Here is a 27,200-nt window from a genome sequence, read left to right on the forward strand (position 1 = left end):
TGCCCAATTTCCCATGGAATTTCTCCACTGAACTCATTGCTCGACAAATCCAGTCCAGCCATGTCGACGAGACTGCGACCGATGAAAAATTCATATCTATACTTTGTCACAAATTCTACACCTACTTGTCTAGCATGTCGTTCACCTTGCGGCGGCTGATCAAGAGTGGAATTGTAGAAAGTAAAACTGAGATCACGAGTTGACACAGCAAATCCGGGTATAATATTTGGATATATCACTTCATATCTGTTTACATGTGGATAATCATCAATCGCTTCTCTCCAGAATGACACGTTACCCAAGCATGAAGGTATCGGCCCATTAAGTCTGTTATGTGAAAGATCCATGATACCTAATTTTCTTAATAGGCACAACTGATTAGGAATACGTCCTTGTAGAGAATTCCCTCTCAAAAGAAGAAAATGCAAATTCGAAAGCTCGTTGATCTGATGAGGAATCCTACCAAAAAGCTTATTGTCCCTCAAATCTAGAGTCAATAATGTAGAGCTTCTAAGCAATGCAATTGGAATTAACCCATTAATTGCATTGTTATGCAGATAAATGTGCTCCACTGATGAAAGATTGGAGAGAGATACCGTGGACCCAGACAAACTATTTTCGGAGATGTCTATAAACTCAAGACCTTCAAGATTGCCGAGCTGGACCGGAATACTACCTTGCAAATAATTTTTTGACATTAAAAGAACCCGAAGGCCTGAGAAGTTGCCAATCCAGTGGGGAATATCGCTGGATAACTTGTTGTTGGATACATCTAATACCCCCAGCAAAGGGGAGTTCAACAAACCATCTGTCATCTTCCCACTGAAATGATTGTTGTCCAAAAGTAAGGAACGCAAATGAGTCAAGTTCATAAAATTGGGAAAAAGTTGGCCATAGAAATTGTTATTTGATAGGTCCAACATTTCTAAGGAGAGGCAACTAGAGAATATAGATCGAGGTAATTCTCCTGAAAAATTATTTCTAGAAAAATCCAAAGTAATTAGCTCTTTCATCTCACTGATTGAATAAGGAATATTACCTTCAAAACTATTTTTTGACATATCCAAATATATCAATTTCTGAAAGATAATACCCAAATTCTCTGGTAGCTTACCAGAAAAATTGTTACTGGAAATATCTAGATAACGAAGCTTATCGTATTTGGCGTTGGGAAGTCGCGGAAGAATTCCTGAGAATGAGTTATTCCACAAAATCAAAACTTCTAATCCTGTGTTGTTTTGCAACAACCAAGTTGGGAAATTGCCAACCAACTGATTGTGAGAGAGATCAAGGAATTTTAAGTTGTATTGGTGTAAAAGAAAACTGGGATTGACATTTAAGTGGCAGTGAGATAATTGGAGAACCTTGAGAGGATATGTGGGGAGCCAGTTTTCGGTTTTCACTTGCAACATATCGTTTCCTGACGAGAGTCGCAAGACCTCAAGCTTTGAATGATTAGCCAATGAATTTATTGAGAATGTTCCTTGGAAATCGATGAAAGAGAGATCCAAATATTCAAGTGATGTGAGGTTGGTCAAGGCAGAAGGAAAGTTTCCACTTAACTGATTGTAAGAAATATCAAGAACTTTGAGATGGGTCAAGTTGTTGAGGCACTGAGGAAGGTGAACCACAAAATTATTTGACTTTAAATCCAACTCAAGAAGATTCTTCAAATTACATATTCCTGAAAGTGAAAATAAAAAGCTCAGATTTCATAAAACGAAAACTAATTATAGCGCATTCAATCATAAACCCAATATAAGACTTATAAAACGGACATGAAATCAAATTGTCTAAGTATTTTGGTCAACATAAATAATAATAGAATGATATGAATTTATTTCTCATATAATATGATGTTGATTGCAAAAGCGTTTCAATTAATCTAACAAAATAATAATAATAATAATATAAAAGCAGTCAGCAATTCTTGCTCATCATAATCCATTCAAAAAGCGTTTCAGCAATTCTCGTTGTTTAAAATAATGATTTTCCGAGGAAGAGTTTGTTGACTTCGTCTTTTTCGTTGGATATTCGTTCTCTAATCTCTAAATTTGTTGGATAATGTAAAGAGAAACTCATAATATATTAGTTGCTTTCTTAAACTTTATTTATTCCTCTCATAGCATTAAACAAAACTATTTGCCCTAGCAGAAAAAAAAAAAAAAAACTGGTCTTTATATTTAATTTGGTGAAAGTACTTTGACCAACAAGTCACTGGGAAGTAGGAATTGTGCATCAGTAATGCAAATATTGGGTGCGTTGGCATTGTTTTTATATGCTGTTTTTTATTTTTTGATTTTAGAAAATATTAGATACGTGTTCGGTAGATTGTTTCTGAAAATATTTTTAAAAATATAAAATTCATTCTACACATTTTAACAAAAGAAATGAGAAACAATTTTTTCTTATTTTCCTTATTTCCCAATACAAAATTAAGTTCCAAAATGAAGAATTCTCTGTACCTCCTCCTGAAATAATAATAATATCAACATTATTATTATTATTATCATTAGGTCTAATTATCTCTGGGTGACAGATGTTTTAATAAATTTCAAAAAGATGACACATGTTTTGAAAACACTCGAGTGGGTGACATTCCATTAACTTTTGTTGTTAATTTTAACCAGTCGAGGGTAGAATTGAAAAAATAATTTTTTTTTTCATAAAGCCAAAGAGATGAAAATATTGAATTTATACAATACTTTATAATTCATAAGATTTTTGCTTCTTTATATTCACAAATCAGTTTGATCAACAAGAATTTTTTTAAAATTTATTTGATTTAACAAAAAAAACTTGTTAATTAGACTTATGTTTAATTTTTTTTATATTTTCTATTTAAAAAATTAAAAATGAGTGAGTATGGGCAGAAACATCATTTTGTGGGGTAGAAACGTCATTTAATTTACTATTCCCATTAAAATTAATGACAAAAGTTAATAGAATGTCACTCGCTCGAATATTTTTAAAAAATGTCATCTTCTTAAAATTTGTTAAAACATATGTCACCTAGAGATTATTATTCTTATTGTTGTTGTTGTTGTTGTTGTTGTACCCAAAGACTCAATTTCCTTCACAAAAATCTTTTCTTTTTATATACATTATAATATTTATGTTTTTATATATTAACTAAATCAAATATGTAGGGTTTCTCATTTTTCTTTGAACAAAAAAATAGAAGGATCACCTAATTTATTCTTAAAATTAAAATAATCAATATACATTGCTTAATCTTAAGTTTATGGAAATTATTCCAATAATAATTCTTTGAGATATTCTTACCAAACATATTTATGTTTTTCTCATTTTTCAGATTATTTTTGAAAATGATACTGAACACATTTTTAAATTTTAAAAATAAATTTCAAAATAGCATTTTCATTTTTATTTTGTAAAAACAACAATTAGAAAACAATATTGGGCTATTATTTATCATGTTTCAACATAAAAACACAGTGTAAATTGTTTAATATGGGTTTCTAGAGAATTTTTTATGTTACTATTACTCAAATTCAATGCTTCCAAGCTTTTGAATTTAGCTAATCTTGCATCAAGAATTAATGAACATAAGAAAAAAAAATTTCATTCAGAACTATAAATATTGAAATAAAGATAGATATCATTGTTGATCTTTTTATAAAAATGATTTAGAATTAAGAGAGAGTGAAAGAAATGAGCGGGTTATGTCGGAAATTGGTGATAGAGTATATCAAGTACTACACTTTGTATAGAAAGCAGTGCTTCTAATTTAAATTTGATCTAGTTTAAAGCAATTAAAAAATGGAAATATATTATCATCTTGATTAACATCTAAAACAATTTTATCATTGGAGGAAGTGAATTGTTATATACCTTGAATTGTAGTTATCCCACAATAACCAAGACCCAATGTTTTCAAGTTTGGCAAATCTGCGAATCCTACATGCGTCGATAAAAAATGAAAATATTACATTTAAAGGCATTGTATGTGATCCGCGTGTTTGATGAACGTTAACTCTACATTTAATTTGCTTCTTATCTCAAATTCAGTGGCCTACCTAGCGTTGTCAGATTTTGATTATCGCTTAAATACAACACTTGCAGGTTTGTCAAATTTGCTAATCCTGCTAAAAAAAACATAAATTTTGTCAATAACAGATATGTCACTCTCGTCTAAATTGTTTAGTTAAAATAATATGGTAAATATTGAATGAAAATTAACTGTGCACATTGTTATTTTTTTGTTTCTATGGATATTTTAATATATACCGTCACTTTTAGCATTACCAAGATTTGGAGTGTTTGAATCATAATTTGTAAATTAGTTTGCACTTTGAGTAAACTTGAAAATGTGAAAAAAGCAATTAAAAAAAATGCAAATATATTATCATCTTGATTAACATCTAAAACAATTTTTGTCATTGGAGGAAGTGAATTGTTATATACCTTGAATTGTAGTTATCCCACAAGAACCAAGATCCAATGTTTTCAAGTTTGGCAAATCTGCTAATCCTACATGCACCGATAAAAAATGAAAATATTACATTTAAAGGCATTATATGTGATCCATGCGTTTGATGAACATTAATTCTACATTTAATTTGCTTCTTATCTCAGATTCAGTGGCCTACCTAGCGTTGTCAGATTTTGATTACCGCTTAAATACAACACTTGCAGGTTTGTCAAATTTGCTAATCCTGTTAAAAAAAGGTAAATTTTGTCAATAACAGTTATGTCACTCTCGTCCAAATTGTTTAATTAAAACAATATGGTAAATATTGAATGAAAATTAACTGTGCACATTGTTATTGTTTTTGTTTCTATTGATATTTTAATATATACAGTCACTTTTAGCATTACCAAGATTTGGAGTGTTTGAATCATAATTTGTAAATTAGTTTGCACTTGGAGTAAACTTGAAAATGTGAAAAAAGCAATTAAAAAAATGCAAATATATTATCATCTTGATTAACATCTAAAACAATTTTTGTCATTGGAGGAAGTGAATTGTTATATACCTTGAATTGTAGTTATCCCATAAGAACCAAGATCCAATGTTTTCAAGTTTGGCAAATCTGCGAATCCTACATGCGCCGATAAAAAATGAAAATATTACATTTAAAGGCATTGTATGTGATCCGCGCGTTTGATGAACATTAATTCTACATTTAATTTGCTTCTTATCTCAGGTTCAGTGGCCTACCTAGTGTTGTCAGATTTTGATTACCGCTTAAATACAACACTTGCAAGTTTGTCAAATTTGCTAATCCTGTTAAAAAAAGGTAAATTTTGTCAATAACAGTTATGTCACTCTCATCTAAATTGTTTAATTAAAATAATATGGTAAATATTGAATGAAAATTAACCGTGCACATTGTTATTTTTTTGTTTCTATTGATATTTTAATATATACCGTCACTTTTAGCATTACCAAGATTTGGAGTGTTTGAATCATGATTTGTAAATTAGTTTGCACTTTGAGTAAACTTGAAAATGTGAAAAAAGCAATTAAAAAATGCAAATATATTATCATCTTGATTAACATCTAAAACAATTTTTGTCATTGGAGGAAGTGAATTGTTATATACCTTGAATTGTAGTTATCCCACAAGAACCAAGATCCAATGTTTTCAAGTTTGGCAAGTCTGCGAATCCTACATGCGCCGATAAAAAATGAAAATATTACATTTAAAGGCATTGTATGTGATCCGCGCGTTTGATGAACATTAATTCTACATTTAATTTGCTTCTTATCTCATATTCAGTGGCCTACCTAGCGTTGTCAGATTTTGATTACCACTTAAATCCAACACTTGCAGGTTTCTCAAATTTGCTAATCCTGTTAAAAAAAGGTAAATTTTGTCAATAACAGTTATGTCACTCTCGTCTAAATTGTTTAATTAAAATAATATGGTAAATATTGAATGAAAATTAACCGTGCACATTGTTATTTTTTTGTTTCTATGGATATTTTAATATATACCGTCACTTTTAGCATTACCAAGATTTGGAGTGTTTGAATCATAATTTGTAAATTAGTTTGCACTTTGTGTAAACTTGAAAATGTGAAAAAAGCAACTAAAAAAAATGCAAATATATTATCATCTTGATTAACATCTAAAACAATTTTTGTCATTGGAGGAAGTGAATTGTTATATACCTTGAATTGTAGTTATCCCACAAGAACCAAGATCCAATGTTTTCAAGTTTGGCAAATCTGCGAATCCTACATGCGTCGATAAAAAATGAAAATATTACATTTAAAGGCATTGTATGTGATCCGCGCATTTGATGAACATTAATTCTACATTTAATTTGCTTCTTATCTCAGATTCAGTGGCCTACCTAGCGTTGTCAGATTTTGATTATCGCTTAAATACAACACTTGCAGGTTTGTCAAATTTGCTAATCCTGTTAAAAAAAACATAAATTTTGTCAATAACAGATATGTCACTCTTGTCTAAATTGTTTAATTAAAATAATATGGTAAATATTGAATGAAAATTAATTGTGCACATTGTTTAATTAAAAAAATTATTGTCTAAAGAACCGTGTATATAATAATTAGAACTCAAATCCAACGCTTCCAAGTTTTTTAATTTAGCTAATCTTGCGCCAAGAAAGAAGAAAAATCTTAGTAATCGTCTTTGGGAAAAAAATAAAGAATTAAGAAATTAGATTAAATAATTGTAGTAATAAAGCATATGACTCAGATCTAATTAAATTGATCATATACTCAAAAATGATTTTTTTTTAAATTTTACTAAGAAATTAGAAAGTAATTTTTTGCCGTATACCAATTGTAGTCAAGTTTGTCAAGTTTTCCAGTCAAAAATTGGTTTTAATTTGACATTATACATGTGTAAAAATTAAGGGCATAATAATATCACAAGGAATTTGGGTAGTGACTTGTTGCCGTGTGCTGACTTGGTAATTATCTCAGTAGCCTACCTAGCCTTGTTAAAGAGCCACTAGTTATATTGAAGTTCAAGCTTAGATCCAACACTTGCAAGTATCTCAAATTTGCTAATCCTGCTCAGAAAACATTAATTTTGATCAAGACAATATAAATATACATTTTAATTAAGAAATTAATTAAGTTGCCTGATATGTATATCTGCTGGCCTGAAACGTATATGTATACCTTGCTTGGTTCTGGAACCTTCAATGGAATTGGAATTAAGAATCAAAGTGGTAAGTGAAGTTAGTGTATTCAAATATGGTAATATGCTGTCGTTGAAGAAATTAAGACCAAGATTTAACATCTTCAGCTGCTTCAAACTCCCAAAGCTATCGTAAGCTGCAAATGCATATGAAGTGTTATTATTAATTAGTCACTGACAAAATATTTATGGACAAGAAATAAATGTATACATATATACGGACCTCTATTCTCATAGATGCCTGCAAACCCATTCCCAGATAAGTCAAGACTTTGCAGTTCTTCAAAAGGATGAAACAATGACATATTCAGAACCAAAACTCCCTCCCAATAAACAGAGTTATTGATCAGAAGCGAAGCCGAAGTACTATCAAAATAATTCAATCTGTGTGTATGATTGAGTGAGAGTTGCATCACGCGTCGTGTGGTGGCGCTGCACTTAACTCCCTCCCAATCATCACAACAATCAGACGGCATTCCATCATCCTCACCAACCCATGAAGGAAGAATTTTGTCATCATATCCAATATCACTGACTGATGATATGAAGAAGCTCTTGATTTCCAACAGAGCAGTCCTCTCTGTTTCCAAGCATCCTTTGTATCCATGCATTTCATTCATCAATACAATAATCCAAATTAGTGACATTAATGAGAACTTAATACAGGAAGTACTTTCCATTGCAGAGCAACTTTTCATTTGGTTAAAATTAAATGTGCAATGAGCAACTTTCCATTGCAGAGCAATTTATACTAAAAGTTTATCGCAGGTCTTGCAATTTGATTGGCTGAAGACTTTTTTAAGACTTTGAAGACTTGTAAGCATTCCATGTTTGGCAGCATTCGACCAACGGGAAAAAGCACTTCATTAATACCCCGGGGAAAATATAGATAAAGTGATTATAAACTATAAATTTTTCCAATAGTTTGATGGAGATAATCATAACTAATAAAATAAAAGTTGACTGAGAGAATTTAAATAATTTAACCGCATGTTTGGATTTCCATTGCATTATCAGTCAATCTATTAAATAATGTGTTTTGAGAAGAATTTGATTGGATGTTTGATGAGTTTAAATTAATTTATTAGAAAATCAATAATTAATCAACGTAAATCTTCGTGTATGTTTAGTTAGTGTGGCGTAGTCTGAAATGACAAAACACATAAATGTTATTTGAAGCTCTTGTGACCCTTTGTGTTCCTGCATTCGGATAAGGAAAGTTTCCATTGCTCCAGTCTACACTCTTCACTACTATTACAATCACTTGAAATGACAAAAACAGAAACTTCGTATGAACATGGGACCGATGTACGGGTCCAATTTAAATGACCCTAGCTAATTTTGCATATATTATTGCAACTACGTGGAAAATTAAAGTTGACTGACTTTCAAATTAAGCCAACAAACAAGTGGCCATCAACTCTTTTCCCTCTATGATTGGTTTTTTTTTTTTTTTTAAATTGAATTGTAAGATTGGGTTTGCATTGAATTATCCAACAATCTATTCAAGCATTGATATTTGATATTATCAAATATTTAATGGGTTTTGAAAATTATTTACTAGATTTTTGATAAATTGATTTTTATTATTTCATGATCAATAATTAATCAAGTAATTTTATATATATATATATTTGGTATTTGGTAATTTACTCATAAAAAGTGTGGATCACATTGAAATGTTATTTTATATGATGCATGACATACGGAGAGGTGCAGTTTAAATGCGCAAATAATTTATTTATTATAACATGCAATCATTGAGTTAAAGCGCAAGCGTGAGTTTGGATTTGAAATATTCAAATAATTTATTTCATTATTGATTCTTAAATAACATGCTTTGGAATTAATAGTTCGATAGGATGTTTGATATATTGAAATTTGTGATAATCAATAATCAACTAATTTTCATTCATATTTAAAGATTTTAATAAATTACTCATAAAATTGTGGCGTATATTGAAATGACAATCAATCTTGATATTGACTGACAATCAATTTTTATAGTGATTGGCACTTAAGACAATCAGTTTTGGTCTCCGTAATGACTAATGAAGAATTGTAAGCCTGAAATTCCACATGTTGCAATGTTGGACCAATGAGGGAAATGCTTCATTAACATTACATGGAAAATAAATGTTGACTGACTTTCAAATTAGGCCAACATACAAGTAGTCGTCAATTCTATTTTTTCCAACAGTTGATAAAGATGGCAAGTTAAGAAAAAAAAAAGTTGATTGAGATAATTTAAAGAATTTAAGCGTAAGTTTGGGTTTGAAATTATCAAATAATTTATTCCAGCATTGATTCTTAAATAATGTACTTTGGAATTAATAACTCAATAGGATGTTTGACATATTGAAATTTGTGAAAATCAATAATCAATTATTTTTCATACATGTTTAGACATTTTAATAAATTACTCATAAATTTGTGGTGTACACCGAAATAATAAGTTAATAAATTGAAATGATATCTAAAACTCTTGAGTCCCTTTGTATCCTTGCATTAATTTGAATTGAAGCTCGAATTAAAATCGAAGACCCATATTGAGAATTTATATAAGTAACTTAAGAGTATGATTGGGTTTACATTGACTTATATATATCAAACAATATATTCAAGCGCTGATATTCTCAAAAAAAGAAAAAAAAAGACAATCAATCTTTGCGTCAACTGATATTATTGATTGGTAATAAATCTTAGTAGTGATTGACAAAGCTTGGGAAAATCACTCTCGGTGATTAATAGTCTTCGTCCTCATCTTTGTTTTGATCGTTGTGATAGAGGATGAGTGGTGCGTAAGAGAGGGTTCATCGCTTGCGGAATTTTCGCGGCCATTCAAGAATCAGGATGGTTGTTGTAGAATTCCACGAGAATTGGCCTTGCAATTAGGGAAAGTTCAATATTAATTTATACTAAAAGTTTATCTTAGGCCAATCACAATGACCACCAAAACCTATGAATAATTAGTCCATCGAAACCCAATGTATGCTCAATTAATATTTCCTATCAAGATCAAATTTTTCGCTCTTCACCAATCATGAGCATAAAAGCTCGATTTATACAAAAATTAAGAATTTATGAAAAAAAGTCACAATTATTATAATTGGAAGTTTGATTGATTTTTAAAGATTGATTCAATCAATCTTAATGTTACTGGACAATCGATCTTAATATTAATTCAAAATCAATCTTTATAGCAATTGGCACAAATAAAGATAATTAGTTTTGGTCTCTATAATGACTGACGAAGACTTGTAGGACCTGGACCAATGAGGAAAAACGCTTCATTAATACTCCATGGAAAATAAATGTTGACTGACTTTCAAATTAAGCCAACATACAAATGGTCGTCAATTCTATTTTTTACAAAAATTGATGGAGATAGTCAACTAATAAAATAAAATTGATTGAGATAATTTAAAGAATTTAGGCATAAGTTTGGGTTTTAAATTATCAAATAATTTATTCCACTATTGATACTTAAAAAAATGCTTTGGAATTCATAATTCAATAGGATGTTTGATAAATTGGAATTTGTGAAAATCAATAATCAACTATTTTCACAATAAACTGAGATTTTTTTTTTTTGAAAGCCAATAGAAACATGAATTATAGTACATCCATCGATTGACGTATAATTATAATCATATAATCAAACACGCACACTACAAGGCGACCTTCGATTGACGTATTCTGTCGACTAACCCAGGGACATGGAGGATGTTTTAACGTTATATAAAAAAAAAATGATGAATAATATAGTTCCCGGCAGTGCTAAAAAATGATCAATAATCGGATGAGGAAATTTACGAAAGATTTATTAAATGATCAGAGACTTTCTGCAATTTCATTGACTTATTCTACGATAATTATAATCAAACACGCACACTGCAAGGCGACCTTCGATTGACGTACTCTGTCAACTAACCAAGGGACAGGGAGGATGTGTGTTGACGTTAACCAATAGCCAAGTTTATAAACACAATCAAGCAATCATATGATCAATCAGAGCCACATTCGACGCACGACTAGTAAATATCATAATTGAGTTTGAGGACCACAGCCTTACGGTGAAAGAATTTGAATGGAGATCACTGCCAAATCGTTTTTTGTCTGGGATCAGACCAGACAAGTTCTTGTATGACTCGTTAAAGTTGGATAAATAGTTGATGAGTGATCTGAAGATCACTGATAAGAAATTTTGTCATTTTTGTTTGGTAAATTATTCGTAAAATTATGGTCTACTCTGAAATTACAAAAATAAGCATAATAAATTTGAATAAAGGAAAGCAAAGGAAATTGAGAAGGAAAACAGAGGAAGGCTAAAGAAAAATAAGCCGATTCATCAGTAACTCAAGATCACAACTTTTGGATTTTTTTAGCATCTGAAATTTCAACAACTATTCAAGTGATGCGAGGTTGGTCAAGGTGGAAGGAAAGTTTCCACTTAATTGATTATTAGAAATATCAAGAACTTTGAGATTGGTCAAGTTGTTGAGACACTGAGGAAGGTGACCCTCAAAGTTATTTGAGCTTAGATCCAACTCAAAAAGATTCTTAAAATTACATAGTCCTGAACTTGAAAATAAAAGATCAAAATTTTATAGAATGAAAACTAATTATAGCAAATTCGATCAAAATCCAGTACAAGACTTAAAAAACAGACAAAAATCGAATTGCCTAATTATTTTGGTCAGCACAAATAATAATAGAGTAATGTGAACTTATTTCTCATATAATATGATGTTGATTGCAAAAGCGTTTCAATAATCTGGAAAAAGGGGAAAAAAAAATAAGCCCTCAGCACTTTTTGTTTATCATAGCCCGGAGTCCTTCTTGTTTAACATTATGATTTTCTGAGGAAGAATTTGTTCACTTGATGTTGTTCATTGGACAATGGTTCTGTAACCTCTAAACCTATTGGATAATGTAAAGAGAAATTCATAATATTTTAGTTGTCTTCTTAAATAATAAATTGTCTTAAAATACAATTAATTTGTCTTAAATTTAATCTATTTCTCAGTATTTAAAGAAAAACAAAAAGAAAAAAAGAAAAAGAAAAACGAACTGGTCTTCATATATAATTTTGTCCAAGTACTTTGGTCAACAAATCATTAGGAAGGTGGTGTATTAGTAATGCAAATATTTAATTATCATGTTTCAACATAACAATTCTGTGTAAATTGTTCACTTTAGGTTTCTAGAGAACTGTTTATATTATTATTACTACTCAAATTCAATGCTTCCATGTATTTGAATTTAATTAGCTAATCCTGTATCAAGAATTAATGAACAAAAGACAAATGTCATATTAGTTAGATTTAGATTTTTTTTTCCAGTTTTGATGTATAGATATAAATAATACTTCAAAAGCATTGAAATGAAAGAGCTATTAAAAAACCATTTTGTATTCAAAGCTATAAGTAATGAAATGAAGATAGATATCAAACACTTACTGATAAGAGCTTAAGAGATTAAATAAGCACTTATGATAATTAAATAAAGTCATAACAAACACTTACTAATTTAGAATAGAAAATATAATCATATTATTAATCAGATAAATAAGTCAAGAATTTTAATTTCTAATACAATAAAAAAATTATGTCTACTTATATTTAATTTATTTAATAATCATATCAAATTTTACTATTTATGCACATTTATTTATATCCTATTCACATGAAACGACCGACGGTGCCAAATTTTACTAGCTCGCATACAATCACCATTCAATGCATGTACTAACTAAATTCTAATCACTGATTTAATTGATTTTCTTTTGAAATGGAAAAACAAAACAAAAAACAAAAACAAAAAGTGGTTTAGACTTTGTGAGGAAAACGACGTGAAAGGAGTGGCATCGAAATCTGTTTCTGTTAGGAACGTGTAAGATGCAGCGTACCGCTTTTTAACTTTTTAAATTTTAACCCAGTTTTTTTTTTTAAAAAAAAAAAAGAAAGTGTGAACTTAAAGGGTCCGCTTATAATACAGCCACTGCATGCCATACAGCCGTTTTTGAAACCTATTCCCCGTTGGATTGCTTAAAAAAGCAATCCAACGGCTTTTATTTTTTACGCATGAAACCTGCTACCGAACGAAAGAATTGGAAGTGGGAACTGGCAAATATCAGTAGCAATTATCACATAGCTACAACCAATTTTATCTAAATATCAAAATTATCAATTTAAATTAGGAAAATTTCAAAGACACCCTCCTCAGCATGAAAAATTTGCTTTTTCTTATGGCTGAAAAAATTACTTTGAAACATTTAATGTCTATGTTAGTGAGAATAATATTTATATTAGTGTAAACTAAGTATATTTTTTTCTTATTTTCCATTTAACTATTGGATAGTTTTCAAATAATTATAATTATTCATAGTACCAAATATCCTTATTAATCATCAAATATTGTTATTCTCAATATTAGTTGAAATAGTGACTAATATTAATGGTTTAAATTTGTACTGTATACAAGGCATATATAATGTACCATATATTTGATATTTGGATTATACTCACAAAGTTTCTCTTACACAAATTACTTCATACAAATTTATCACAAATTAATTAAATTATTGCATACTTTGTTTAATTTTTTTATTTTGCTGCATTATTAAATTATCGCATGTAACACATTTGATCTTGAGTTATTACTAGTACTATAATTAATGATAATTAAGAGAAAATGAGAATTACCTCCTACTGCCCCCCCAAAGTTATAATAACGTTAGCTTTATATATCATTTTACTATTCTACCCCTAATCTTACTGTTAGCTATAAAATTTAAATATTTTGAAAATACAAATTAAGTAAAATAACTTATATATCCTTAATGATCAAATTTTATTTTATAATAAATTGTAAATTATAGAGAAAAATTACAAGTGGGGAAAATATCCCTAATAGTTGTAAATTATCCATTTAAATTGGAATAACATTTGGTTATATATATCCACAATATGTGTGTGTGTGTGTGTGTGTGTGAAGTAATTTTTCTCGATAATTTATTATTAAATTTATTTAATCATTAGGGTTATATAAGTCATTTCACTTTATTTATACTCTAAAAATATTTAAATTTTATGGCTAACATCAAAACTATGTGTCAAATAATACAATGATATATAAAGATAACACAGTTAGAGTTGCAGGAGAATTTGAACTTATTTTAAAACATGAGAGGGTTTTTCGTTTTTCTAAACAACAAAGGATAATCTTTGTTTTTTTTATATTGTTAATAACTGTCATTATAGTAATTATTATTATGATTAAACTAAATTCAGCTTATGATATTTTTTACGATATTATATTTTTTTAATGAAATGTCTTGTATAGTCTATATGATTTTATTTCTATAATAATAAAAGTTTTAATAATGTGTATATATATAGTCCAATTGAATGTATTTTTCTAAAGTGTGTATAATTTGATTTTATTTTTTAACCCTGCTTTAAAACCACTCAATCAAGTCAACAAGGTACAATTTGTTAAAAATTAAATTTTTAATAATATCAAGCATAATTTTTTAGGTATTATTACAATAATTGTTATTGACATTGTATTGTACCCTTAACTAAATTAACAATGTAACTAGAAAACTATAATTTTAGTGCAACACTGAGAATTAAATAATTTAGGGAAAAAGATACCTACACCCCCGAGATTTGGAAAAATGATCATATAAAACCTCATGTTTTCACCGAGGGACCCTAAGACCCCTTTGACTATAATACAATTTGGATTTATTGATTAAAAAAAATTGACTTTTAGATTTTTAATAAGTACAAATATAATTTAAATAGTTTAATTTGTCTAGTAAATTAATAATATTAAAATATTTTTTAATATATAAAATAATTTTTAAAATGTAAATTATGATATTTATTTTAATTATATATTTGTATTTGTTAGAAAATTTTAAATAAATCTTTAGGTTAAATAGATTTTATAATTAATAAAATATATCTCATGTATTAATAGTATTCAAATTTTGTATACAATATTGAAAATAATTTAAATTTTTAAATATTTATTTTAATATTATGTTCCTATTTATTAAAAAATTTAGTTTAATATAATATAAGATTGTAAAGTACTCAAATATTTTTTATATTTTAATTATTTTAAAATGTATATATTGTTACATTTATTTTAATATTATATTTCTACTTATTATAAAACTTTAGAGTCTATTTTTTTGAATTAATAAAGTCAAAAAGCATTATAGTTAAAAGGAGTTTTAGTGTCTCTTAGTGAAAACTCAGGGATCTACATGATCATTTTCCCAAACCTTGGGAAGTGACCTTTTCATTATTTACGCTTAATTGCATATGTGATTATATGATTTAAGTATAATAATTAAAATTTTAAAGTATAATATATTAATTTGAGTAATACTCACTTATAAAATAGATATTATATAATTCGAGTAGTAATCAATGAAAAATATGATGTATAATCAATTATTACAAATTTATAATACTATTAGTATACAATGAAATAAACTATCACTAAAATATAATAATTGAAAATAAGGCAACATCAATTAAGGTATAAATTACGTATCCAACTATATAAGTATAATGTTAAATAAATTTAATTTTTATGACTCATTAAAAACTATTGTAATTTGGAGCAATAAATAAATAGTTTTAAAATTGTAGTCAACATTATTGTTAAATTATAAGGTTGAATTTATCTGTAAGAGAAAATTTTCCTTTTAATACTTAATTGAGGAAGCAAAATTAATGTTTTAATATATTTTTCTTTTTTCTTGATTGCATTAATTTCCTAATGTGTTTTTTTATACAAAATATTGTTTAATTTGAAATGCATTTACTGTGCTTAAAGCATCAATTAAAGATAAATAAATGGTGACTTAGTTTAATTGGATTCAAAGTAAATGCTAATTTGCAAATCTTAAAATTTTAATATAAAAATTAATTTTCACTATTCCTGTGATAATCATATAATAAATTAATAAATAAATAATTTGTTTTATCTTAAACATTTGAAAAATAAAAATTTGAGCTGTACAAATTGCATATGCAATTGTTAAAAATGAAATTTTGGTTGAAGTGATGAGATATCACAAAATTTATTTTGGAAAGAAAATGAGTACAATTAATTTGAATTAATAAAATAGGCATGTCTATAATTATCAAAAGCTCAAGTATAAATAAGTTGAGTTTAAGAAATCTCATGAAGTCAAGAAGATTAAAAAGAAAAACAAAATGTTCGAACATAATTAGATTAGGTAAGTTCCTAATCTTTTAACTTACAATGTTGATTGTAGTTTATAGAAAATTGAATAGAGGTTACAATAGTGAAATTTTAATATATTGTTGTAAGTTGATATTTACTAAAATAAGAGGAGTAAAATGAGATTCACCTTAATAATATTGTTTGTTTTTCGTAATAAAGGTACCTTTGAATTTTATAATATCAACTTGGAATTTAACCAATAATCTTGAAACATAACGTAGGCACTGAGAACTTGAAACACAAAAGTAGTGAACTAATTAATTGAAGTAATTGAACTCATAAGTGAGAAAGTTTAACCAAAACATGGAACTTATCTAACCATATATAAAATCTAAAAAGTAAATTTGGTATCTAACCCAATTTATTAAAATCTGACATAAATAATCGGAATATTCAACACAATACTAGTGAAATTATTAGTTGAAATTCATGTACCAATAAAGGAGAAAGTTTAACCAAAAGTAGGGATTAGTCCAACGAGAAATGAAATTTACTTATAATTTAACCCAAAATATTGTTACTTAACGAATTTAATAGAAATATTAAACACAAAACTCATGGATTGAAAAGTTGAAATATATTAACCTATAATTGAGAAAGATTAACCAAAATTAGGGATTAGTCCAACCAAAAATAAAATCTTACAAAGTATATTTAATATTTAACCCAAATTATTGGAATCTTAACTAGATAATAGGAACACTCAATATAAAACTAGTGGAATTATTAGTTGAAATAAATGAACCTATATGAAAGAAAATTTAACCAAAATCAGGAAAATTATCCAATGAGAAATAATATATACTTGGAATTTAACTCAAAATATTGGTATTTAACGATTTTAGTAGGAATACTAAACACAAAACTAGTGGATTAAAAAGTTGAAACATATAAGGCTATAGTTGAGAAAGATTAACCAAATCAGGAACCAATAGAACCAAAAATAAAATTTTACAAAGTAAAATCGGTATCTAACCCAAATTATTGAAATCTTACCTCGATAATAGGAAGATTCAACACAAAATCACTGGAATTATTAGTTGAAATATATGAACCCATAATGGAGAAAATTTAACCAAAATAAGGAACTATTCCGACGAGAAATAAAATTTACTTGGAATTTAACCCAAAATATTGATTTTTAACGATTTTAGTAGGAATAATAAACACAAAACTAATGGATTGAAAATTTGAAATATATTAACCTTAAATTGAGAAAGTTTAACCAAAAGTTGATACAAATCCAACCAAAAATTAAACGCTACAAAGTAATTTGGTACTTAACCCAAATAATTGAAATCTTACCTAAATAATGGGAACATTCAACACAAAGCTAGTGAAATTATTAGTTGAAACCCTTATACCAATAAGAGAGAAAGCTTAACCAAAATTAGGAACTCATCCTACGAGAACTGAAATTTACTTGTAATTTAACCTAAAATATTGGTATTTAATGAATTTAGTTGGAACATTAAACACAAAACTAGTGGATTGAAAAATTGAAATAAATGAACCAATAAATGAGAAAGACTAACCGAAATTAGAGACATACAAAATAAACTTGAAACATCCACCCATTAAATTGGTATTTAACCAAAAAAATTGGAATATAATTATTTTTATAATTTCTTAACATTTATTTATGTTAAAAAAAATTTAAAATATTTTTCTCATTTAATTGATTTTTTATGTTTCAGATTTAAATTTTTCATATTTTTTTTCATTTTACTATATTTTTTTAAGCATTAAAAACAAATTTTAAAAATTATTTAATGAACAACCGGTAAAAAACCGGTTGTTCTAGTTTTTGGCAGCGGCTGTATAAGATACAGGCCTGCACTGTAAGATGACTCGAACTTAAAATGTGAAAGCTGAAAATAGTAAAAGTGAAAGTCGCTGTTCTTCTTCTCGCTGTAGAGGGGCAGGACAGCCTGACAGGTAGCAGAAGTGACGCGGTGAGACATCCAACAGTTTAACCGCAACAAAATAGACAAAAAGTTAGGGATTCCTGCCAATGAGAAGTTAACACGTAGTATGAACTGCAATTATTTTTGTTAAAGTTTTTTATATAGGGCCATATCAAAATGCAAATCTAATTAATAGCAAAAGAATTGATTCATTGAACATAAAAATGATAATACTTATAATTGAGGCTTGTAACGTATAACGTTAGACTAGGATGCCGTCTTTTGCACGAGAGATCAATTTCGGTGAGAGTGTCACCATCAGTTGATATTCTGACAAAGCATTCTTAAATTTTTTATAAGGACAAAAAAGATGGTAAAATAAGTATGTAATGTAATAATAATAAAATGGTATGAGAAGACAATACTTGACTTAATCGGTAGACTTGTGAATCGAAAGATACTCAATAAAATATCAGTGGGTAGACCCATTTTTTCTTTTCCATGCCTTGTATGACATTTTTATTTTATTCTCATAGAAGCCTTTAAACCAATTATCAGATAAGTCAAGGCACTGCAATTCTTCAAAAGGGTGAAATAATGACATATTCAGGAGGGAAACTCCATAAGAATACGAGTTATAATCAGAGCAGTTGATTTTTGTTTTCTGATTGAGTGAGAGTTGCGTCACCCGTCGGGTGATGGCGTTGCACTTAACTCCCTCCCAATCGTTACAACAATCAGACGACATTCCATCATCATCAAACCATAAAGAAAGAATTTCGTCATCAAATCCAACATCCCTGGCTGATATGAAGAAGCTCTTGATTTCCAACAGAGCAATCCTCTCTGTTTCCAAGCATGCTTTGGATCCATGTAACTGAATCAAAGCTATGCCAATCCACAATGACAACTTCATCAAAAGCATTTTCATTATTAATATTAACTGCAAGAGAAACACTCACAAGATTGACCTGTCAATTGTTGCTCTCTTGAAGTTTTTCTGGTTGTCTAGCAAATACATGACTTACATATGCACTCACAATTATTGTAACTTAGCATTTGCCTTATGTAAATAAATATAAGATTTTACAATAGATTAGACCACCAATTTGTGCTTTTTCGTCTAATAATAATGCATCTGCTTTAACGAGGCTTGTCTTTCTCTCGCAATGTAAATTCTTGCCAAAAAATACATGTTATCTACTGGTGAATTAATTTATTAAAATAAAGGATTAAAATCTAAATTGAGTAAAATATTGGCGCAAAGAAAGCTGCTGGAAAATCATCAAATGATTGTTAAGGTAAGATACAGTTGCCATTGAACATCAAGTGATGAAAACATCAAAAACCCCATAAATATATTTGACTCCATCGGTAAAAATTTAAACCCAGTTGCAATCAAGTGTCATTTCTCAATTTGTTATTTTTCCCCCAAAAGGCGCGGTCAAGTATTTAAAAACAGTTTTGTTCAATTAACCATTTGAGTTCGAAATGAGATGAAGGGTTAAAAAATAAATTTCGGCTTTACTCACTCCATTTACCTTTAGGGGAAAAAAAAAAAAATTTTGGTCAAGCTGAATTAAGTGCATCATGTGCAAATCACGTGACATCAAAAGTTACCATGTAATTTGTCTTTATAAGTGTTTTCTGCTTCTGAAAACGAAAAATAACAAAATGGAAATGCTTTTAGCTTTTGGCTAGACATTTTCAGAAACGTTTTGCATGAAGAGAAAACGTTTTTGTAAAGAGGCATTGAGCGGTCACGCTCTTATCGTTGAGATGTTATCATTGAGCGGTCACGTCTTTATAATTTTTTGACATAAAAAGAACCATAAGAGTTGAGATGTTACCAATCCAATTAGGAATATTACCGGATAACATGTTGTCGGATATATCTAACCCCTCTAATGAAGTGGAGCTCCTCAAACCATCATCCATCTTCCCACTGAAATGATTGTTGTCCAAATATAACCAATGCAAATGGGTCAAGTTCATATATTTGGCAAACAATTGGCCAAAGAAATTGTTATTTGATAGGTCTAACAAATCTAGAGCGACGCAACCAGAGACCATAGGTTGGGGTAATTGTCCTGAAAAATTATTTCTAGACAAATTCAGCATATATAACTCTTTCATCTCACCTGTTGAATAAGAAATATCACCTTCAAAAATATTTTTTGAAATATCCAAATAAATCAGTTTCCGAAGAACAATACCCATATTCCGTGGTAGCTTACCAGTGAAATTGTTATTGGAAATATCTAGATGACGAAGCATATCGTGTTTGGCATTGGGAAGTAGATGAAGAATTCATGAGAGTGAGTTGTTCGCCAAAGACAAATATTTTAATCTTGTGTTGTTTTGGAACAACCAAATTGGGAAATTGCCAACCAACTTATTCCTCAGCATTCAAAGAAAAACAAAAACAGAAAAAGAAAAAGAAAAACGAACTGGTCTTCATATATAATTTTGTCCAAGTACTTTGATCAACAAATCATTAGGAAGGTGGTGTATCAGTGATGCAAATATTTAATTATCATGTTTCAACATAACAATTCTGTGTAAATTGTTCACTTTATGTTTCTAGAGAACTGTTTATATTATTATTACTACTCAAATTCAATGCTTCCAAGTATTTGAATTTAATTAGCTAATCCTGTATCAAGAATTAATTAATGAACATAAGATAAATGTCATATTAGTTAGATTTAGATTTTTTTTTCCAGTTTTGATGTATAGATAATGTTTTCAACTGGTTTTGGGGTAAGAAAAGCCAAACCAATCTAGAACAATAAATTTGTTATTTTGAGGGGAGATGGGGTACCTCACTGGTTTATTGTGTGTTGGGCGGTGTATCTAAGATTTTGGGGAGGTGAGAAAGGGAGAGAGAGTGGTAACAATGGTGGAAGATCAGAAACAAGAGAGGTATCCTTCAAAATGAGCTTCACGCCTGCAAAACAATGAAATAGAGGTTAGAGGTGAAGCCGGGGGTACCCCGGCGTTCACACTCCGACGCTCAAGTTAGCAAACTCAAGCTTTTATTGCAAAGAGAGCTAGCTAGCCCTCTGTAAATTAGGGTTTAAGGTTGAAGAAAACCTCTTTTTTGGAGTGTGAGTGTTTTTGGGCGAATGAGAGCATGATGGAGAATGAAACCTAGGCGCCTTTATATATGGAGTACCTTAGCTGCCACGTGGCATACCCTTTTTGGCTAACGTCCTTTTACCGCTTTTATGATTCTTGGGGCCGTTATGTGCATGTTCGCGGCGTATCTCATCTTTTGGAAACGTGGCGCGCGCTGGAGAGTGGTCCAGGGTACCTCTGCAGTAGCTGTCGGGTAGGCGGCTAGGGACCACTGTCCTTGGGACAGTGTCCTTCACTTTTGGCAGAGGTAGCAGACGGCTGTCCCTCCTTTTAGCACGTCGCTTTTGATTCCTAATTCTGACAAAATCAAATGATATCTTTTAGGAGGCGGAGACGTTTCTCATGGCGGATATTTTCGGTGGATTCTCTTGCATCCGCTTTGCCGGGTACCTCGAATTACATGGGGTACCCCCTATTACGCAGGGTACCCCTATCTGTATGGGATACCTCTATTTGTATGGGGTACCTCTATTTGTATGGGGGTACCTCTATTTGTGTGGGATACCTCTAATTGTGCAGGGTACCTCTATTTATACGGGGTACCTCAAGTCATGTCGGGCACCTCGGATTATGTAGGGTACCTCCGATTGTGCTGATATCATTCCATTGGCTGACACGTGGCGCTCTATTACCTTTCCCATCTTTCCCTCAAACAACATCCCCCTAGTTTCTTTTTGGCGAGAAGTATTGGAGGCAAAAGAAACTTATTGTATGAGTGACACGTGGCGATGCGGCTGGATCGGAGGGTACCTTGCTTAGCTTCTTCCCTTGACTAAACTTTGTGTACTTCAAACTAAAAATCTTCTCTTTGTCTTTTCCTTTTCCCGCTTTTTTTTTTTTTTTTTTTACACGATGAGAACGAACAGTTGTCTTCATATGTCTCTCTCCTTTTTCTTGGGAAGTGGCAGCCGTCTGACACGCAGTTTGAATTTTGAAAATACAAATCTCACTCAAACATCCTTGAACTCCTTTCTTGAGCAACGTGTTCTGTCAGGTTGAATTTAAAACTCCTGACGTGTGTCAAAGTTTTGAAAATCCCCAAACGAACTCCCAAAAATTGATTATTTCCAGTAGCCTTTTTCTTCCATAATTTCGTCTCTTCTTCTAACTGGATCAACATTTCCAGTAGCCTTTTTTTTTTTTTTTTTTTTTTTTTTTTTTTTTTTTTTAGCCTTGTTCATCTTCCCTAGGCTTTACTCTCCCTTTACTCTTTTTCTTTTATTTCTTTCCCATTTTCTTTCTCCCTTTTCTTTCTCACGTTTCTCTTTCCTTTTTCTCTCTTTTCCTTCTTCCTTTTCTTTCTTTCTTCTTTCTCTTTCTCTCTCGGCCGGCGTTGATCTGGTACGTTTTCCGGCGTGGATCTCGGCTGCTGCAGTGGCGGTTTTGGGCTCCAGATCTGGTCGGTTCAAGGCGATTTCCGGCGGCTCACGGCGAGATCTCAGTCCGGCGATACACACGGTAACCCCTCCTTCATCGTTTCTTTATTTTTCCCTTGGTGCTTTCTCTCTTCCTTCCCTTTTCTTCTCTTTTTCGTTTCGGCTTGGTGTTTTTCTCTGTGATTTCCGGCGTCGGTTTGGTGTGGTTGCAGCCGGCGTCGGTTCGGTGCTTGCAGCCACGACAGCCGGCGTCGGTTTGGTGGCTGCTGTCCCTTCTTCCGTGTTGTCTTCTCTGTTCTTCGTTTTCTTTTTTTTTTTTTTTTTTTTGGCTGGCGTCCTCCTTTGGCGGTTTCCGGCATCCTTCTCGTGATCTCCGGCGTCGGTTCTCGGTGGTTGCAGCCATGACATCTGACGCCGGTTGCTGCAGCTTCTTCGTTCTTCATTTTATTTATTCATTTATTTATAAATAACTATATATATTTAAGCTTATTTTTGTTTTTATACTTGCATATTTTTACCCACTATTTTTGGTTGCCTGCAGCTTCATTTCGCCGCGATTATCAATCCCGATCTGTTGAATTGGTGAATCACAGGTATCCCTCCTCGCTTCTCCTCCTTTGGCGCATTCACAGTGGCGCTATTTTGCATACTCTGAGAAAATTTTGTTTTTGGTTTTTGTTGTTTTTTTTTTTTTTGTTTTGTTGGTTGGTGTTTGCATTTGGTGGTTGATGTGTGGTGGATGGTGCTTGGTATGGATATATTGCTGTTTGGAAAACATGTGGCTTGTTGGATGTGTTGTTGGGGGCTTGTGGATATGTTGTTGGGTGTATCGTTGGGTGTATTGTTGGGGAACTTGTGGATGTGCTGTTAGGGGCTTGTGGATGTGCTGTTGGGGAACTTGTGGGTGTGTTGTTGGGGAAAAGTAGATGGGCAAAAAGCACACGGGACCCCCGATGAAGCGACGTAAAGTTGGGGCTAGTAGGGTTGACAACCCTCCTGCGGGTTCCCCTTCCCACATCTCCATCAGCGAGGGGGATCGGTCCCCTCCTAATTCCTCTATGAGTTGCAATTCTCGTTCTGAGCCCCCTCCTCCTAGGAGTACCCCTCGTGTCAGCCCACGCTTTCCTAGTAGACGGCCTACCCCTCATCCTCGAAAGAAGGGTAAGCCAACCAAGCCTAAGGTTCCAGCTCGTTCCTCGGACCAGCCGCCTAAATCTCCCCCTGCCACACCTTCAAAATCTAGCAACCCTTTTTCCCTAGGCATTAGGAGGGCTACTTTGGGGGAGTTGGAGCAAATTAGAGCCAAATACAATATTCCTCCGTCTGTCCAGCTTAGGGTACCCCATGTGAATGAGCGACCCGAGTGTCCAAAGTCTGATGGGATTGCTCTCCATATCGATCTCTTCGATCTAGGACTCCGCCTGCCCCTCCAACCATTCTTTATGAAAATGTTTAGTTACTTGGGGGTAGCTCCTGGGCAGCTGTCCCTTCCAGGGTGGAGGACACTGACGGGCTTACATGTGTTATGGTTGGAGGTCGTGAAGCGCGACATTTCTGTTCGGGAGTTGAGGGGCCTTTACCAATTCAAGAAGCCTAAGGGTCCCGGCATTGCTTACTTCTCTCCCTGGGGTGATCATGGCCACATCGTTGAGGGGAACCCCGCCTTGAAGAAGGGTTACCGAAAGGGATGATTTGTCGCTGAGGGTAGGTGGGGGACAGAGACTCTAGGTGAGAAGGGCGACCCCGTGGAGGTTTCTCATTCCTTCAATGTAGACTGTAAGTATCTCCCTTACTTATGGTTTTTAATCGGAATCTTTCGCCTGAATGTCTCACTAACCTTGAGTTCTTTATGCTTTCACAGGTGTGACATGGGCTAAAGGATCATGCCCAGTTCAGGAGGTGGGGAGAGAGGTGAAGAAATTTATAGACAGGCTTCGAGGTGCACAGAGGGGTAGTGATGTACTGGAGGAGAGCCGATTATGGAGAGCGGGGCTGATTGACCGAAGTCCTACACCTGCTCCTGGGGGTGACTCATGTATGATTTGGGTGTCGGGGGGTATCCTATTATTACTTATGGGACTGGGGTACCCCATTATTATTGCATTCTTCGTTTCGCTTCTCCGCTTTCCATTTCTTATTTTTACTTTTGCAGTACTTAGTACTTGTCCAGCTAACATAACTTTTGTGCATTGGGTGCAGTCATGGAATCGACGGGTGATGCTTTCGACGCCTTCTTCCAAGCGGTAGTGGGCGGTGCTTCCGGATCTCAGGATTCGGCGGTACCCCCGAAAGGCTCCCGACCTCCTCGAGCTCCCGGTCCAAAGGGAAAATCTCAGGGTACCTCCCACAGCGGGTCAAAGGGTACCCCTCGCTCGAAGAAGAGAAAATTCGGGCTGGTTTCTACTTTTCCCGATGAGTTACGTGAGGGTGACTTAGACCCGGCTTCTAACAAGGAGGTTTCGCACTTGGCTCGCCACTTTTACTACTCTGCTGAAAATGTTACCTCCGAGGTTGCTGAAGAGGTTGACAAGATGAGCTTGAGCCAGCGTTATGGTCAAGCACTTAGGGCTACCCAAGAGGTAGGCTTTCTTGGGGTACCCCGGGTGTACTCTTCATCATTTTCTTTTTACTTATTTGATCTTTTCGCCATACACATATATTTAACATGTCTTGCATGACCCGCAGGCATCCTTTCTCCTTAGCCACTGCCTTCCGGATCTCGACTCCCTTGTTGCCGCACAGTCAGAGGTCGACAAGTTAAGGAGTGAGCTTCAAAGCCGTCAATCTCGTGAGGATCAGCTCGCTCGAGAAGTTAAAACTCTGCAAGAACGCATTGCTGGCCTATCGGGAGAGAAAGCTAGGGTGGAGAAGGATTGTGAGGAGTTGAGGGCCACCAACGGGGATCTGCTATCTCGGCAAAAGACGATGGCGGAGGATGCATTCTCACTCATCATGACAGAGGTGTGGAGTGTGGATCCGGCGTTGGAGGTACCCCGCGTGCAGAAATTTGTCAACAAGGCTGCCATTCTGAAGACAATTGCAGAGCGGAAGAAGTCTTCCCAGGCACGGTCGGGTACCCCTTCTGGGTCGCCTGGGGTACCCCATCAGCCTCAGTCGTTGCCCGCCTCGGATGCCCCTATTTCGGCGGCTCATATTCCGGGTACCTCGGAGTCTTCTGCCGATCGCCCTCTAGAGACGGATGTTGGGGATCGCGTTCCCCCCTCGGTGTAGCCTTCTCACTGTGCTCTTGTTTATCGGATCTATCCACATTTTGCTATTTGGACCTTGTTTATTTCTTTTTGGTTTCTCGGGATATTTTGTTTTATTGAGACTTCTCTTTTGTTATGATACCATACCATCTAGTCCTCTTGTACTTTGCATTATTCTGCAAATGAATGCTTGGCTAAACTGTTATCTTACAAATTCCTAGGGTACCTCTCATTTCATCATTTTTTTTAAAATGGGGTACCCCTGGTACCTTAACAAGTATTCAACATCAGGCGCCTGCTGGTTTACACTGAGCGGCGAATTTGGTGCATGCCCTCCTCGGCAACCATGGCGGATTTTCCACAAATAGGTAATCAAAACATCGTCGCGACATCTCGATCAAAAATTGAAAGTGCGCAATTGGTCCAACCAATCAATTTCTTATTCTTTCGAAGTGCTCTCCGAATTTTTGAATAGCTTACCCCATACTTTGCAAAAGTACGAGGATGGAGGTGTGGGTGTTCTCATACCTAAGCCGAACTTCGTGCCGCTAGGGTATGCCGGTTTTTCTTCACCCTCGGGTCCTCTTTGACCCTCCCTCTCTTTGTCTAGGTAGCTTTGTCATGCTTCCGCAGAAAGGCTACCCCTGGGCTGTTCACTCCATTGCCTATCTTGGCTTTACACAGATCGTCACGATCTAGGCATATCAAGTACCTTGGCTGGTCCTGTGATAGGTTAGTCATAACTGACAAGCGTATGGCGAGAATTGCATATAACCAGATGCGAGGGTATATTAATGGCGATAAATGAATGTAATCTGCATTCTAAGATCGAAGTGGCGAAAAATAAAGAAAGAACTCACATCATATTTGTTGAGAAAGAAAATGCATTTATAGATAACGAAAGCGTTGATCAATACATGACTTAGCTTTGTTACCCTGAGGAGAATGGGAGACCGCAAGACCTCCTATTCTTTTCATTTGAAAATTAAAGAAACTCTAAAGTTGTAACTGACCAACATAGGGCATTTGGGGTACCCTATTTGGCATACCACACAAAAACATTAAAGAAAGCAAATAACAGCAAAAGACTAAAGGTTGAGACACTGTCCTTTAGTAATATTTCCGTAGCATTGCAGCGTTCCAGGG

At 32.6% G+C, this 27,200-nt stretch overlaps 2 protein-coding genes across 34 annotated transcripts in view; one reads left to right on the top strand and one right to left on the bottom strand.

The window, feature by feature from the left end:
- The window catches only part of LOC107178904 (receptor-like protein 14), a 132,503-nt gene that overhangs the window by 40,680 nt on the left and 64,623 nt on the right, over positions 1-27,200 (bottom strand). For 3 of the 30 annotated variants that reach the window (XM_052444098.1, XM_052444094.1, XM_052444093.1), the window contains exons 1-2: positions 7,369-7,889; positions 7,127-7,282 (exon numbers count right to left, since the gene is read on the bottom strand). The exons of 1 other annotated variant lie outside the window; for it this stretch is intronic. In XM_052444098.1, coding sequence (XP_052300058.1) covers positions 7,127-7,282; positions 7,369-7,843 — 631 coding nt within the window. In that variant the 5' untranslated portion in view covers positions 7,844-7,889. Of the gene's footprint in view, positions 1-298; positions 1,685-3,855; positions 3,922-4,040; positions 4,110-4,428; positions 4,495-4,613; positions 4,680-5,000; positions 5,067-5,185; positions 5,252-5,570; positions 5,637-5,755; positions 5,822-6,142; positions 6,209-6,327; positions 6,394-6,933; positions 7,015-7,126; positions 7,283-7,368; positions 7,893-27,200 lie in introns of those variants that run through there. 26 more of the 30 variants (XM_052444107.1, XM_052444076.1, XM_052444079.1 and 23 more) reach the window with 25 other exon arrangements.
- Positions 22,379-26,221, top strand: LOC127903681 (uncharacterized). 4 transcript variants are annotated; one of them, XM_052444111.1, is made up of 6 exons: positions 22,380-22,927; positions 23,387-23,438; positions 23,717-24,621; positions 24,707-24,880; positions 25,045-25,424; positions 25,531-26,221. In XM_052444111.1, exons 5-6 carry the CDS (start codon positions 25,047-25,049, stop codon positions 26,074-26,076), a joined length of 924 nt encoding a protein of 307 aa, XP_052300071.1. In that variant the 5' UTR covers positions 22,380-22,927; positions 23,387-23,438; positions 23,717-24,621; positions 24,707-24,880; positions 25,045-25,046; the 3' UTR covers positions 26,077-26,221. The 4 variants fall into 4 exon arrangements, with proteins under 4 accessions (XP_052300074.1, XP_052300071.1, XP_052300072.1 ...); XM_052444112.1 differs by having other exon boundaries at positions 23,772-24,621; XM_052444114.1 differs by lacking the exons at positions 23,717-24,621; positions 24,707-24,880 and having other exon boundaries at positions 22,379-22,927.

This window comes from Citrus sinensis, chromosome 7 (assembly GCF_022201045.2).
Source record: "Citrus sinensis cultivar Valencia sweet orange chromosome 7, DVS_A1.0, whole genome shotgun sequence".
NCBI lineage: Eukaryota > Viridiplantae > Streptophyta > Magnoliopsida > Sapindales > Rutaceae > Citrus > Citrus sinensis.

Coding starts and splice junctions, on each gene's coding strand:
- LOC127903681 (XM_052444114.1), top strand. CDS start 25,047: ATGGAATCGACGGGTGATGCTTTCGACGCCTTCTTCCAAGCGGTAGTG. Junction 25,425..25,530: donor CACTTAGGGCTACCCAAGAG/GTAGGCTTTCTT, acceptor CATGACCCGCAG/GCATCCTTTCTCCTTAGCCA.